Source organism: Mytilus californianus, unplaced genomic scaffold (assembly GCF_021869535.1).
Source record: "Mytilus californianus isolate M0D057914Y unplaced genomic scaffold, xbMytCali1.0.p SCAF_11, whole genome shotgun sequence".
In the NCBI taxonomy this organism is placed as follows: Eukaryota; Metazoa; Mollusca; class Bivalvia; order Mytilida; family Mytilidae; genus Mytilus; species Mytilus californianus.
This window is the reverse complement of record NW_026262593.1, coordinates 44157686-44173810: the sequence shown is the minus strand read 5'-3', so window position 1 is coordinate 44173810 and position 16125 is coordinate 44157686. Positions and strand designations below refer to the sequence as shown.

The 16125-nt window shown below is 30.5% G+C and overlaps 1 protein-coding gene across 2 annotated transcripts in view; it reads left to right on the top strand.

The window, feature by feature from the left end:
* Positions 1–9472, top strand: part of LOC127720144 (calsyntenin-1-like) — a 60884-nt gene extending 51412 nt beyond the window's left edge. For both annotated transcript variants that reach the window (XM_052226608.1, XM_052226607.1), the window contains exons 14-17: positions 419–564; positions 1557–1689; positions 3131–3312; positions 4422–9472. In XM_052226608.1, the coding sequence (XP_052082568.1) occupies positions 419–564; positions 1557–1689; positions 3131–3312; positions 4422–4589 (629 nt within the window). In that variant the 3' untranslated portion in view covers positions 4590–9472. The remainder of the gene's footprint in view (positions 1–418; positions 565–1556; positions 1690–3130; positions 3313–4421) is intronic.
* Positions 9473–16125: the final 6653 nt, after the last annotated feature.

Below are 16125 nucleotides of genomic sequence, written 5' to 3'. Positions count from 1 at the left end.
TCCCGTGCAAAAGGTTTATGCACAAATTTTACCTGTGTGCAAAAGGATTATGCTAGAATTTAACCTGTGTGCAAAAGGTTTATACTTTGTTAGTCTTGTAAGTTTTTTTTAAATTTTGGTTCATTTATACATTTGGGAGTTTAGTGTGACATTCTCTGAACTAGTATACATTATTATTTAGGGGCCAGCTGAAGCCAGCCTCTGGGTGTGGGATTTTCTAGCTGTGTTGAAGACCCATTGGCGGCTATGGGCTGTTTTCTGCTCTTTGTTCTGTTTTTTTGTCTCGTTGATGTATTCCCCGTTTCCATTCTCAATTATATTTGAAATTGCATTTAAAATAAGAACCCATGTAAATATCAATGTTTACAATAATTTAATATTTTGATACTTTGATTGCATATTGAGTTGTGTATTACAGACGCTGACAAGATGAAGAATTATGAGTTAGTCCTACAAGGAGTGACTTATGTCCATAACAATGCTGAAATGTTAAGCAGCAGAAAGTTTGTACTCAGCTGTTCATCACAGAATGGTAGATTTATCAGTAATGATTTCCTCATTAAGGCAAGTGTATTAAAATAAAGGGTGACATTAACAATAGCATTAGAATGCAAACACATTATTAAAGTTTATATGTTGCTAGAATATTATGAAACTCTAAACATACTCTTTTATAAATTATCAAATTTTATTTTAAAAACTTTTTCATCACTGAAAAATGTTGACATACATATAGTTTTCCTTCCTAAGGTAAAGTCCATTTTGAAAATGTATAACAGTCCTCCCAGTCAGATTTTAGATTTTCTTGTTTCAGAAAATATTAATGATTTTTTATATAATTTTTATATAGAGCTATTTCAGGGGATGAGGGCTGTTATGGTATTTTGTTTTGAAATTTATGCATAAAATGAAAACAAAGTTTAGATGGCTACTTATCTGCCCTTTTGTTTACCAAGTCCCTTTTGTTTTGAAAACAGAAAACACACAAACATTCAAATTTATACACTACAGTAAGGTTTTATCAGGAAAACAAATGCCCATATTAACTGCTTAATAAGATTTTCTTAAGAATTGTTTATTTTTGTTGGTTCTAATTTTCATGGATTGAGAAAAAAATGTATTTTCTTGGATATGACAAAGTCTGCATACAAGCAGATAGAAAATTTATACTTACTATGTATTCATTTGTTTTTCATGGGTACAAATTTTCATGGATTGAGGAAAATTTATAGTTACTATGAATTCATTTGTTTTTCATATGTACAAATTTTCATGAATTGAGGAAAACTTACATTTTCGTAGATATTTGATTTGGTGGTTATGTCAAAGTCTGCAAACAAACACATAGATAAATTTATAATTTCATTGAACATTCAAATTCGTGGTTCACCTGTACCCAAGAAATCAATGAAAATTGGTGTCCAACGAATAATTATGAATCCACAGTACTTAATCAACCAGACATGATTTCCCAGAGCTTTCCATTGTATGTCATTTTGAAATCATACTATTATTTTTAAATGATGACTTCTTCATTTGATTGATTTACATTACAGGTTGTAGCCATGCACCAGGAACCCATTCAGCCAGTTGCTGCACATGCTGAGAAATCTGTGCAACATGTACAACAGTCACAACACATGAACATGCCAGTTAACTCTATGGGAATGGTTAATAGCTCCTCTCCAAGTATGTATATAGCTAGGATATTGAAATCTTGGATAGTCAGTTAAAATAAAAATTTTACCATTTAGCATTTTAATTTTTAATGATGAAGCAAGTTTTGAAAAGAATAGCTATTGCCTTTAGAATTATTATAAATTATTCTTCTATAATAGTGGAAATATTTTGATTGTTTACTTATTCAAATACATGCCAGTTATTAAATACTGAGCAACAAAAACAGCTGATCTTAGTTTAACTGCTTTTTATACGACCGCAAAAATTAAAAATTTTTTGGTCGTATATTGGTATCACATTGTGGTCGTCGTCGTCAGCGTCGTCCGAAGACAGACGATTTCCGGATAATAACTTTAGTATAAGTAAATAGAAATCAATAAAATTTTAACACAAGGTTTATAACCACTATAGGAAGGTTGGGATTGATTTTGGGGGTTATGGTCCCAACTGATTAGGAATTGGAGGCCAAAAAAGGGGCCAAAATAAGCATTTTTGTAGTTTCCAGACAATAACTTGTGTTAAAGTGTATGAATCTCTTTGAAATTATACCACAAGTTTCCATACTACAGAGGGATGGTTAGGATTGAATTTGGGGGGGGGGGGTTATGGCTCAAACCATTTAGGAATTAGGGGCAAAAAAGGGAAAAAACAAGGGTTTTTCTGGTTAAAGGACAATTGAGACAATTTAAAAGCAGTGTAAGGGAGGTAATCCAAATCAAAATCCAAATCAATTTAAATAACAATGTTTGATTACCTCCCTTACACTGCTTGTAAATTATGTATTAAGAAATGATGATTGTCTGAGATACTGACCATAACTTGAGGGAATGAATTATTTTTTGGAATAAGGGAAAGGAGGGAGGTGAAAAAAATTGGAGGGGGACAATTTTTCTCATTTCAGATTTCAGAAATTAAAAGAAAATTTCTTCAAATATTTTTTTTTGGGGGGGTTAATATTCAACAGCATAGTGTATTGCACAAACACAAAAAAACGGGGTAAATTTTTTTTGGGGGGGGGGGGGGCAATTCCGCATAGGGTATTGCACAAAAGCAAAAAATTGAATATAAATTCAAATCATGTAACCAATTTGAAGTTCTTTGACTACAGTTATTCTGTGTCAGAAACCTATTAAGTGTCAAAAATTTAATTACAATCCAAACTCAGACCTGTATCAAGCATGAATATTGTGTCCATTTTGGCCCCAACTTTTCAGGGTTGGACATCTGCGGTCGTATACAGCTGCGCTCAGCGAAGCAATTTATTTTGCTTTTCTGTAATTTATAAATAACTTGTGGATAGAAAAAAAAAAAAAAAAAATTTTTGTTGATGAAAAGATTGCTATACAAATGTTAATGTAATAAAATTCCAATTAGACCAGTGAACTGAATTTAATATAGGTTCCTGAATCATTGATGCCTTGTTGCTAACATATCTTTATTTATATTTCAGATGTTGGTATGGTAGCCATTATTGTTGTGTGTGTTGGTTTTCTGATGTTTATGATTATCTTGGGTGTAATCAGGATTAGAGCTACACACAGGAAGACCCAAGTTGTCCAGGTGGAAGACAAATTAGATATGGAATGGGACAATACTGAACTAAATATCACCGAAAATCCAATGGAGAAAGAGGTATTATTTTTTATGTAACATTATACATCTGTAGAGGTTATTTCATAAAAATAGGTCAAGCACACGAAAATCAGTTTTATACTTTTTTTTATAAATATTTACTTAGTAGACAAATGTTACTCAGTAATGTTTTCAGGCCAAATGAAAATATATGTGTGGTTCCAGTTACCCATTTTGGGCAATGTGAACTTTGATAATTAAATTCACAGATTTCTATCATCTGAATTTCTATTAGATGTAACCCCATCCACTAAAATGCAACAATTGGTTAACAGAATGTCACTAAATTAACTAAAAATGTAACATTTTTGTTTATTTTACAGTAAATATATAAAATGGTTAACTTCCGGTATGGGTGTGTATAATACTAAATAAGGACTTGGTGAAAACACATTTTTTTCTCTAGATTTTGACAATCCAATGAAAAAAAAAAAAAAAAAGTGCCAACATACTGAGCCTTTTTTTTTCCAGGATGTAAATGGAACCACACATATATTTTTATTTGGCCTGTTGTGAATTTCAAGTTTGATTTTGATATTTTTCTTGTATTACTATTATTTTTGTTGGTACCAAGTTTCATGGATGAGGAATGAATTGTGTTTTCATGGATATTTTATCTTGTGGTTTTGCCAAAATCTGTATACAAGCCTATAGAAAATTTGTACTTGATTGCACATTTGAATTCCTCATTCACATGTACCCAAACTATCCTATAGAAAATTTGTACTTGATTGAACATTTAAATTCCTAATTCACATGTACCCTCAAAATCCACAAACATTGTTATCCTGCAAATAGTAGTGAATCCACAGTTGTACAGTAGAAATACAGGAACACAATGTTCTATCAGACGACTTTCAAATTTGTGCTTTTTCATGCTCATTTCCTATGTCACTGTGCTTGTGTTATTAAGTCACAATAAGAACAGATAGTTCAATGATGTCATTTGCGTAGGTAGACCACGGATCAACCTGTGTAACTTATTCATAAAAAACAACTCCAGATTGATCTATAGCTAAGGAATATTTGCATTAGGGAAAGAAGTCATTTAAAACAAGTAACTGCTTCGAGATAAAAATTCCTATGAATATTCTTTTATAATTTGTCAGGTATTTGATTATGAAGAAGAAGCCAGTAAACCATTACAGGATGACAGTGATTCAGAAGATGATATCAGTAGTTACCATGACAACAGCGATAGTTCAGAGGAGGAGGAAACAGAAAGAAAACAGAAAATGGGAGACTTAGAGTGGGACGATTCTACAATGTCCATTTAAATACTCTTATCACCATACTGAGAAATTTGTAATCTTTCTTTTTAAATCATGTGAAAGTTTTATTATTCATACAGTTTTATTACTTTTTATTGGGTATTGTGTTTACAAACATGAATTTATTTTTTTTTAAGCTTAACCACAAGCTGTTGGATTGTTTGTACAATGAAGATAAGATTATGCGAAGGGTTAGTTAGTGTCCAGTTGAAAAAAAAAATGTCCTTATTTAGCAAAGAAGTTGTTGGAATGATTAATGGTGCTTATTGTTTGTACTTATTCACATCTATTTTATTCATTCAAACAATTCATGTGTTAATACATATGAAAAGGACATTCAATTCCTAGCCATATCTATAGAAACATCCTTGGACATAACTCCTTGACATTTTCAATGTTAAGTGTGTTTATATGGTAGAGAAGATAGACGATGAAATAAAAATATTTGCCAGAAAAAAAATATGAAGGAAAATATCTACATTAAGTAAGGCATAATGCTATATTTATAGTGTTGAATATTTTTATGCTTTTACACAAAGGTTTTATAATAGGAATGAAATAAAGTTTGCTTTTGGGGGGAAAAGGGAGAGATGGGAATTAATTAGAAATAAAGGTTGTTTTTTATAAAGAATATTTTTATCATTCGTTTTTATACATTTCATAAATCATGATTGAATCATAAAATAATTATGTGTTGCACATCATTATATGTTAGATAGAAGACTTGCTTGTACATTTGCTTTCTTTTCAAAGCACACACTATGTTAACATTTTGGGAGTTCCTATATTTGGATTATTTTCATGTGCACTTACATTCAAAATTTATGTATTTGAGAAGGGTACACATGTACTTCAAGGTCCATTAAAATTAATCAAAAGCTATAGTGACATTCAATTTGAATTTAATGTACTGCCCCCTTAAAAAACTACCATTCATGAAATTTGTCAAACAAAAAACTGCTAAAACAAAACAAAATACAATGAAGTTAGTTATATTTTGAGGATTGAATTTTTAATGAAATCATCTGAACAAAACACAAATTGTTGGAAACAAAATCCTCAAATATCACAAGTAGGGAATTATGGTAACAGAAAGTGTCGTAAATAAAATATGCATTAAGGCTTTAATGATTGAAATGCAGTTCCACATGGATGAACATGTAAAAAGAAAGTATAGGTAGAAAAAGACCAACCAGTTGAAATTTTATAGGAAATTTGATTTTTCACAGTTTGTGCTTTGAAAATTTGTACATAAGAGAAGTAGAGAGTAAAATTACTTATATGCTATTTTATTTATTATAGTGCTTTAATTTTTTTGTAAATACTTAATGTTGAGAGTATGACTGATAAATATGTAAATTGTCTGTTTCACACATGATTTGTTTGTTGTTTACAGTTGAGTAAGGGGAGATAATGCTGCAAAAAAATTCTACATGTAAATAAAATGTTTATTTGTATCTTTTAAGATTCCAAACTTAATGTGACTGTTGTGTATTCAATCATTTGGTTCCCCGTCAAATACCATCTGACATTGTAAGAATGCTGTAGCTTGTCAGTGAAACACTTTATAACTGTTAATTATATTTTATCAATTTAATAAGATTATTTAATATTTAAATTCAAGGCAAATTATACAAAAGCTTACAGTGACTTTTTGAAAAAAAAAAACAGCTGACCAGAAGCTGAATTTTGGGAAGAAAATGAGAAAAATATGCTTAATAGAATATCAATGGAAATTAAAATAAAAAAGATAACTGCAGCATCATCACATTTTATTTAGAAAAAAAATATTATTGTTTTTACATTGTTTCACAATATTTCCAAATTTTTCTTAGATACAAAGTAAGAATTTACTAACTTTGTTCTCAAGGATGGTTGACAATATAAACAGTTCCAATTTTGCTGCACCAGATGGGCATTTTGACAATTTAATCTCTCTTTAATTTAGAAAAAATAATACGTAGAATTATAACTCATATCATTTGGAGCTTTTAAGCTTATGAAAACACCCAAACCCATCCTAAGACTCATAAAAAAATAATTCAACTATTTATATAAGAACAATTTTAGTAACACACTTCATTTGTGTTTATTAGATAAAGTTGATAATAAGAAATACAATCTGAGACTAAGATAATAATCCCTCTATAAATAAAAACTTTTATAACATTAAATATATATCCGATGGGATTACTGTTTTAGGTTTTAAGATTTTTTAATTGCTCACTTTTCTCTCGGAAGCAATGAGCGGCAATCAAAATATTTATCTATTGTAAATAATTTCTAGGAAAACATTCCTCACAAATGCAGAACTTCAAGGTGTAAAATTATATAAAAAAGTTTAATAAACATATCAATTATTTGCTTTACATTCCTTTGTTTTATTGCTTCATAGATTTTAGAACTATTGAGGAGAAAATTTGATTTTAGGAATTATTGAACTTTAGATTGTATACTGCATGCGACAGTAAAATGTTTACAAAAACAATATGAGACAAATATTGTGTAGAAGTGTGCAATAATTTTTCTTATCTTTATAAATAATTTTCTATAGGCAATAGCTAAACAAAAAAAATGCTGATTTCAAAAATATTTTTTTAAAGAAATATTAGTATCAAATTTGAATAAAAAATGAAAGGCAATTTCAGTATACTAACTGCATTGGTAAGGATAAACTTTTAATTAATATGACATTATTTAGTCTTGTTTTTTACTTCCTTATAGGGATAACTTAGACTTAATTGAAATAATTAATATTTATACATAAATCATCGTCAATGTGATAATTGTTCAGTGTTGTGACTTTTTGTGTATTTTTATTTGTTCTGTGTACATTGTTTTAACAGGTTGTATGTAAATAATATATGACCACTGGTACAGTGGTGGGATAAAATTTGTTATAATGACATAAACCCAATTTTAACCTATTCTAATGGTTGTTTTTTTGAAACTAGCAAAACAACTTTTGAATTAATAAATTCTTGTTTTGTAATTAAGGTGTAATATACATGATATATTGTCAGTCAGGTTGGTAGGCATTATTTATGATAAAAAATGGTTAAAAAGTTGTAATGGCTTGACTGTTACTATTTTATCCAAGTCAGATTGACTGAAAAATAGATTGTTTAGGGATGCATTTTGAAATTAAAAGTATATTCCATACAAACAAGAAATGTGAAAATTTATGATCATTAATTTCCTTTTTTGTGCAATAGCTGAATACAACATTGTTTGCATCTTAAAGTGAAAGACATGCATTTCGTTTTACAAAAGCTAGAGTTTGCTCCCATTTTTCAAGTGTCATGGTTACATTTAACATTACTTACAGCATAAAGAAGTCTTTCGTTTGCTTTGTTACATCTTTATCATTGCTACATTTGTTATTTAAAAGGTTGTTTTGTTTTTAAGCAGAGAAAACGTTTTTTAAATGTGCTTGTTCCAGACCTGTTTCCATTGAAATTAGATACATTCATTAATATACTACTTCAAAAATGTGTTGTTAGAAAAAGAAATAGATTGTCGATTTCACTATTAATTTAAAGATTTGTAACACTTCTGTTTTCTGTCTTGAAGTTGATACCAAATTTTTTGTGATATTTAATGTTCACTATGTATAAAGGTATAGGATCCTTCAAAATCCTTCAAAATTTTTGTTTCAGATTAAATTTAACTTGTAAGGTGTTTATTCTTGTAACAAATAAAGTACCAAATTAAAGAAAAAAAACCTCATTGAACATTTTATAGGTGAGATATAGATTTAAAGTAAAAGGTGCAAATTCTATTTTTTTTTTATTTTCCAGTTTATTTTATGTCTAGTTTACAAATTTTCCATAATGAAATACTTGTTTAGCATTTCCTGAATTTCTAATCAAGTTAGAATTGCAAAATATTCCCTATGCAAAAATTTGCAGGTACATGTATGAGGTGAATAACAGACAAGAACACAAAAATGTGAAAATAAAATCTTATGAACAGGCACTGCATTGGAAATCACAAAATTTAAACTTTGGGAAAAAAAATTGTGTTTTTGTTAATATTTGTTTTAATGATCAGAATTTAGAGAATAAAATTGCAAAGAAAATTTCCTGCTGCACTTGAAACTTGTAAAACTTAAATGATAGAGGCTAAATATTTATTTTGTTATATGAGTATCATAATTTTTTAGAAGACATTTTTATGGCCGTTCTTTCTGTTAGTATTTTTAAATAAATTATCTACCTCCACAATACTTGTAAAAAGCTAGAGATATATAATTACTTTCAAGCTGTCTGATTTGAATTGCCGTAAGGCAACATTTGAATAACTTGTAGTGAACAAAACCAAGCCATGATCTCTATGTTACTAACATTATTGATTTATAATTATCTTTGATAGCCTGTTCTTTTTGTTGTATTATTTTTCAGAAGTAAGGAAAAACTTCAGATCAAAATTGTTTCTTCTAGTTAAGAGGCATGATGTTATTATTATTTTTTTTTACCAAATAAACGATAATTTTGACATTCATTATATAAAATTATTTGAACTCTTCAGAACATCAATACATGTACATCAGTTATTTTTAAATTTATTTGGGCCAAAATTGCCAAAATGGTCCCGTTCCATTGATATATTGAGAGTCAATTGTAAAAGGTTATTCTATTACCATGTTAGACTTAATATAGTCCTATGTCCACACAAAGGTATTGCTCTGTAAAATTATTAAGAAAAAAAATGAATATTGTTAAAATATGCATGTATGAAGCAGTTCCCCCTTTTAGTTCAAACTGAATGTCTTTTAAGGCACTGCATATTAATATTAGGTTGGATATGGTATAACAGCTGTTGTTGACAGGATGTACATCTTTAGAATGTGTGTGTCTTCCTGTTTCAAATAAAAGTACTTTTCAAAACTTTGTCTTTTTATATATAACAGATTTACAAGGTTGATTGATTGATTGTCGCTTGCTTAACGACAAGTGGCAATCCCATTGATTTATTATTATTCGTGGTATATCAATTTTCGTGGATTTCGTGGGTAAAGTTGAGAGTAAAGTGAGAGGTTTAGCGCTATAAAACTAGGTTCAATCCACCATTTGCTACATAAGAAAATGCCTGTACCAAGTCAGGAATATGACAGTTGTTGTCCATTTGTTTGATGTGTTTGTGCTTTTGATTTTGCCATTTGATTAGGGATTTTCCGTTTTGAATTTTCCTCGGAGTTCAGTATTTTTGTGATTTAACTTTTTGAACCATGAATTCAAATGTTCAACAAAATACAAATGTTCTGTAGGCTTGTATTCATACTTTTGCAAAACGACGAAAACAATTGAAAAGAAGTTTCACTGACCATGTCTAACCTGTCAATAATGTTGTGGAAAAATTACAAATATAAGGTACTTCTGAATGGTAAAAAACCCTACCGTGTTCAAAGGATAAAACGTGATATGTGCACAGTCTTTTTTGCAAGTAGTCGTTTTGCCCTCATCAGGTCCTGATGGATTTTTTTTAGTCTATGATAACTATATCTCTTGACAAAGAACAGTATGCTGCAATTTTTGTCTTTTTGTTTGTGATTTAAAAAAAAGAGGCGAAGGATAGCAAAGGGACATTCAAACTCATAAGTTGAAAATAAACTGACTACGCCATGGATAAAAGAAAAAGACAAACAACAGTTCACAAAACATAACATAGAAAACCAAAGACTGAGCAACACAAACCCCACCAAAAACGGGGTGATCTCAGGTGCTCTGGAAGAGTAAGCAGATCCTGATCCACATGTGGCACCCGTTAATTTACTAGTAATGGTGTTACTTTTAAACTTTGATTGTTCTACCGTTTCGTATGAATAAAAGAAGAAGGGTATAGGTGCTTGTGTTTAAACTTACTAGCATGGTTGTAGTCCGATACTTATGTGTGCGTCCCTTATGCACTTCATTGTCGCATTTTTCAATCAGATTTTGACCTTTGTCTGACGAAGAATAAAATGCAAGTGTGTGGTATTGTTACCGACTTTGATTTTTAATCGTTTTTGAAAGACAAAACACCTTTCCACTATCTACTGGTATGCCCTGCCCCCTTAGCAACACATGACAACCCAGCATCCTAGGTCAAGCTTATCAACAAATGGCAGTTATTATGAACAACTATGAATAAGAGCAATATTTTGTTCATATATTTGCTTGTGTTAAAGTATGATGAGATAGTTACTCCTGAAGGGTTGAGAGATAAATGTATGACATTTTGAAGAAATTATGTCCATTTATACTGAATAAAAAGAAACAATTAAAATATTGTAAATTTGAAGCTACTGAATCACCCTTATTCCCCAAAAATGTAGTTTAACAACAAGATATAGAATATTACATTTCATGATTAATACGATAAATTATGATGATAAATTACAGGTTTAATTAAGCATGTCTAATGAATGCTGATAAGTGTGTTTACTGTGTAGACAAACACAGCATGGGTCAACATGTAAAACAAGCATCATTGCTCCAGTACCTATTGATTGTTTATCAAATAACATTTAACCGGTTTTCTGTTTTTATATCCATAGAGAACTTAATGATAATTAAAATTCCTATCACTAAGTGAAATATAAAGAACAAAAGAAAATTAATTGATTATTTAATTGCAGGAATATTTGGCCATTGTACTTCGTCTTTGTTTTAAATTTATATACAACTCTTGTCCTTAACAGGAATCTTTGCACATTTTACTGACCCTTTTTTCAAATTAAGAAAATACAATGTATCCAATTTTGTAATTTATTCAAACAAATTGAAAAAGGTCAAGAACAATCAGCAAATTCTCCCACAGTAGACCAAAGTCATATCAAAATTAAACATTATCTTACTTCCTATGAAGCATCTATTGAAATATATTTTTTTATTATTATTTGAGTTTCCCCTCTGTCTTTTAACGAAATGCTAGCGATGAGAGCAGTACAAACAAATACTTTCATTTTTATATATATAATTTGTACACAAAAAGACTACAAATATCTAATTCACTACATCATTTCATTCCATGCAGACTTTCAGATCAGTAATTTTAATTTCCATCTCATTCCAATGAGGTTGTATATTTTTCTTCCAGATTAGTTTTAAGGTGGTAAAACTTACACTACCTCTAAAATGTTTTGATTGTAAAAGAATGGAATAGTTCTTGTACAAATATTATACTGGAAAATGAAAATACTATTTTGTAAATTTGTTCATCCAAAAGATGATATCCTGAAGTTTTCAATTTAAACTGCTTCCAAGTACAAGTATTTTAACATTTGAATAAGTTATATATAATTCTTTGTAATTGAAATGGGAAAGGTGTCAATTCTTTTGTTGCTGAATCTTTACTATAAGATATATAATGTAATGTCCAGAAATTATACATACTAAATTGCATTTTTTATAGTATGAATCATTTCAATTAATGAAAAAATATCAATTTCAACTCAATTTGTACACCAATTCAAATCTTGTGTTTCAGAATATATATATTTTTTTCATTTTTCAAAATAGCATATAAACAATATTTGAAAAACAATAAGAACATTGATTCCTTTCTCAAAAAACAAAATTCTTGACGATTTAATTGTGAAAATTTAAAGAAATGTTAGATCAAATTAACTGTTTAGATAAGAATGTTTGACCGAGGTTATGGCCGACAACACGTGCTGCTATCAAATGTTTACACATGTGATTGGTCAATTTATTGATGATTGATAGGAGAGTGGAAAGGTGTATTGCATTTATTGTTATGAGACCCATATTAAGAGGTTATCATTTCAGGTTGTTCGAAGTACATTCTTCTACAGCAAAACGAGCCCGGTTTTTGGTGGGGTTCGTGTTGCTAAATCTTTAGCTTTCTATGTTTTGTTTTGTGCTCTGTTGTTTGTCTTTTCGTCGTTTGTCTTTTTTTTTCATAGCGTTGTCAGTTTGTCATCGGCTTATCATTTTGGATATCCCGTCGGTATCTTCCGCTTCTCTTTTACCAAGTCTAAAGCTTTTTGATTATTTGAAGATGTCGAAACATAAGAATTTCATTTATTCATTTGGCATACATTTTTGCTTCTGCCGGACCAAATCATTGTGACAATTGACTTTTGAAGGTTGGTCTAATTTTTTCAAGGAGAAAAATAGTTTAAATAGTTTTTCCAAAACAGAAGAGACTGTTATGTCCTGATATTTATCTAATATCCTGTCATCTTTACCCTTTTCACAAACTGGTGTTATATTTGTCAGATTTGAATTGTGTTTATCTTTCTGAAAATATTGGATCGAAAATAATTAGCGAAAGGTATGATAGTTTCTCTCGCTAATTTTAGATTCTGCAGAAATGTGCCATATTCATCTCCGGCTTTTCCTGAGTTTAGTTTTTAAAAACGAAAGTCGCGAAGTCTTTTTGTGCAAAATCTTTTACACTAAAGGTTTGTGTATGTTAATCATGATTTTAATCATTAAATTGGATTATGTTTTAATAACTTGCACTTGAATAGCTTTTAAGGAAGTGATTAATAATTGCATTTAGTATACTTTTAGTCTGTGATGAAGCAAGCGAAAATGTTGCACAATAATTCAGAGTTATTTCTCTTTGCAAGTTATTTTTTCTAAGAAATGACTTTGCGACTTTAGTTTTCTATGTTTTTGTTTTGAATACTGTTGTGTTTCTTTTGGTCTTTTTTTTTGTCATGGCGTTAACGTTGTCAATTTTTTTTTCTCGATATATTAGTTAATTTCTTCGTTCTTAAAAATAGTATTAGTCTCAATAATATTTTCAAAATTATCTTAACTGTATTACAGCACAATGGCACATGTGGATATACTCCTCATTAAGATTGATGTTTTGAGGCGTGGCAAGATTTTAATAATACTTTGCAAAAAGTAAAATAACAAAAATACCAAACTCCAAGGAAAATTCAAACTGGAAAGTCCATTATCAAATGGCAAAATCAAAAGCTCAAACACATCAAACGAATGGAAAACAACTATCATATTCTTGAATTGGTACAGGCATTTTCTTATGTAGAAAATGGTGGACTAAACCTGGTTTTATAGCTAGCTAAACCTCTCACTAGTATAACAGTCGCATAAAATTCGTTTATATTGACAACAATGTGTGAACACATCAAACAGACACAATAGGTAAAAATGTCAAAAATAGGGGTACAGCAGAGGTTCAGGGGTATTGCAAATATATGGTAAGTTTTCTACTTAAGTTAGTTTGATAGAAAGTGCTTGTGATAGATCATTGATATTTAATATGAAGTTGCATTACTATCAGTTCACACGAGTTTGACAACTATTTTGAGGCCCTGTCCCCTAAGTCATGGTCCAGTGATTTTGAATTAATAAGCAATTTTCAATGTTAAGTTTTCCACTTAAGTTAGTTTGATAGGAACTGCTTGTGATAGATCATTGGTATTTAATACGAAGTTGCATTACTATCAGTACACATCAGTTTGACGACTATTTTGAGGCCCTGCCCCCTAAGTCATGGTCCAGTGACTTTGAATTAATAAGCAATTTTCAATGTTAAGTTTTCTGCTTAAGTTAGTTTGATATGATCTACTTGTGATAGATCAATGATATTCTGTATGAAGTCGAATTACTATCAGTACATATCAGTTTGACGACTATTTTGAGGCCCTGGCCCCTAGGACATGGTCCAGTAACTTTGAATTAATAAAAAATGTTCAATGTTAAGTTTTCTGCTTGAGTTAGTTTGATAGGATCTACTTGTGAAATATCAATGATTTTTGTATGAAGTTGCATTACTATCAGTACATATCTGTTTGACGACTATTTTGAGGCCCTGCTCCCTAGGTCCAGTGACTTTGAATGAATCAGCAATTTTCAATGTTAAGTTTTCTGCTTAAGTCAGTTTGATAAGAACTACTTGTGACAGATCAATGATATTTTGTATAAAGTTGCGATACTATCAGTACATTTCAGTTTGTCGACCATTTCTAGGCCATGTTCACAAGATCATGGTTCAGCGACTTTGAATTAATAAACAATGTTTCTGTCCATCACATTGTTTTTTTCGGAATTTTATGCGGACAGGCGAGACAATATCTGTGTCAACAGTTAAATTTGGGGTTCATATTATTCAAGAATATCTTACAATTTTGTTTAATACTTGCTTAAATCGGGCTAACTTTAAACTTTTTCTCTGAGGTGGTACTTTTTTTGTATATTTTGATCATAATTTGAATTATTAATCTGTATTATGTTTCAATAACTCGCGCGGGAATATTAGAGAGTTATTTCTCTTTGCAAGTTATTTGTTTTAAGAAATGACTTTGCGAGTTTAGTTTTCTATGTTGTGTTTTGTATACTGTTGTTTGTATTTTGGTGTTTTTTTCTTTTTTTGTCATGGCGTTCTCAGTTTATTTGCGACATATGAGTTTGAATGTCCCTTTGGTAACTTTCGCCTCTCTTTTAAGAGTAGTAGAACATTGATATTTTTTGTGAGAATATAAACTCGCTTATAATGAATTATGTACTAGTAATATATTTTTAGTTTAACAATAATGCCGTAAATCAGAGGCAACAGTAGTTTACCGATGTTCAAAACTCATCAATTCAATAAGAAGCTACAAATCAAGGGATATCAAAAACTGTTTGAGTCGCATGGACTTCAAAAGGAACGAGATCGGATGCGTCAACCGGGTTAGGGTAAGCTTCTCCTGTTGTGCATACATCATCAGCCATACGAATCCACACCGTAAAACTGATGCTGTACATGTAGTGCCCATTTCGGGCGTTCTCCCTCATTACTCTATTGGCACAGCTTTTGTGACAGGATCACAGTCCATCTAGTAGGGACATACACGAGAGTTACGTATAGAATTAAGATATCTAAACGCCTTACGATGGGGCAGGGAGTATGTTACTGCCGAGAAACGGGAAGTAGACAATTGAAAATTTGAATAATCACGTTTGTTATAGTTAATTGTTTGAAAGATTGATTGAATGATTTTTGGTGTTTAGCGCCACACTAAGCACTATTGGCTTTATCATGGTAGTCAGTTTTTATTGGTGGAGAATGCCGGATTGTCCGCAGAGAACCACCGACCTTCAGCAGGAAAACTTACAATCCTTTTCAATTAATATCGCAGTCGAACGCAACTGCCACATATGGGCGGGATTCGAACTCGCCACCTCATTGTTGACAGGCTAGTGATACAGAAGACGAACTTCGTAGACTACCAGCCACCGAGGACCCACCATTCTTGTCTTAAGTCGTCCATTTGTGTCAATATCGATGAAAAAGGTTAATATATCAAGAAGACCTTTCAGTTTCAGTAGTTTCCTTAATATCAAGTTCACTGGGATATACGAGATGCAAGCACTCACTGAAAAGTGGGTTAGTGAGTGACAGGATATCATCAATATATTTGAAGGTGTAATTAATGAACTTTGTAAGTTGCTGTGTCTTTGAGACGGTTATGTATAAATTGAGCTTTATATGAGTACATAAACAAATCACCCAGTAGGGTTGTAAAACCCTTGAACCTGTTTTTAAAAAAAAAAGTTATAAAGTGTAGGAAGAAAGG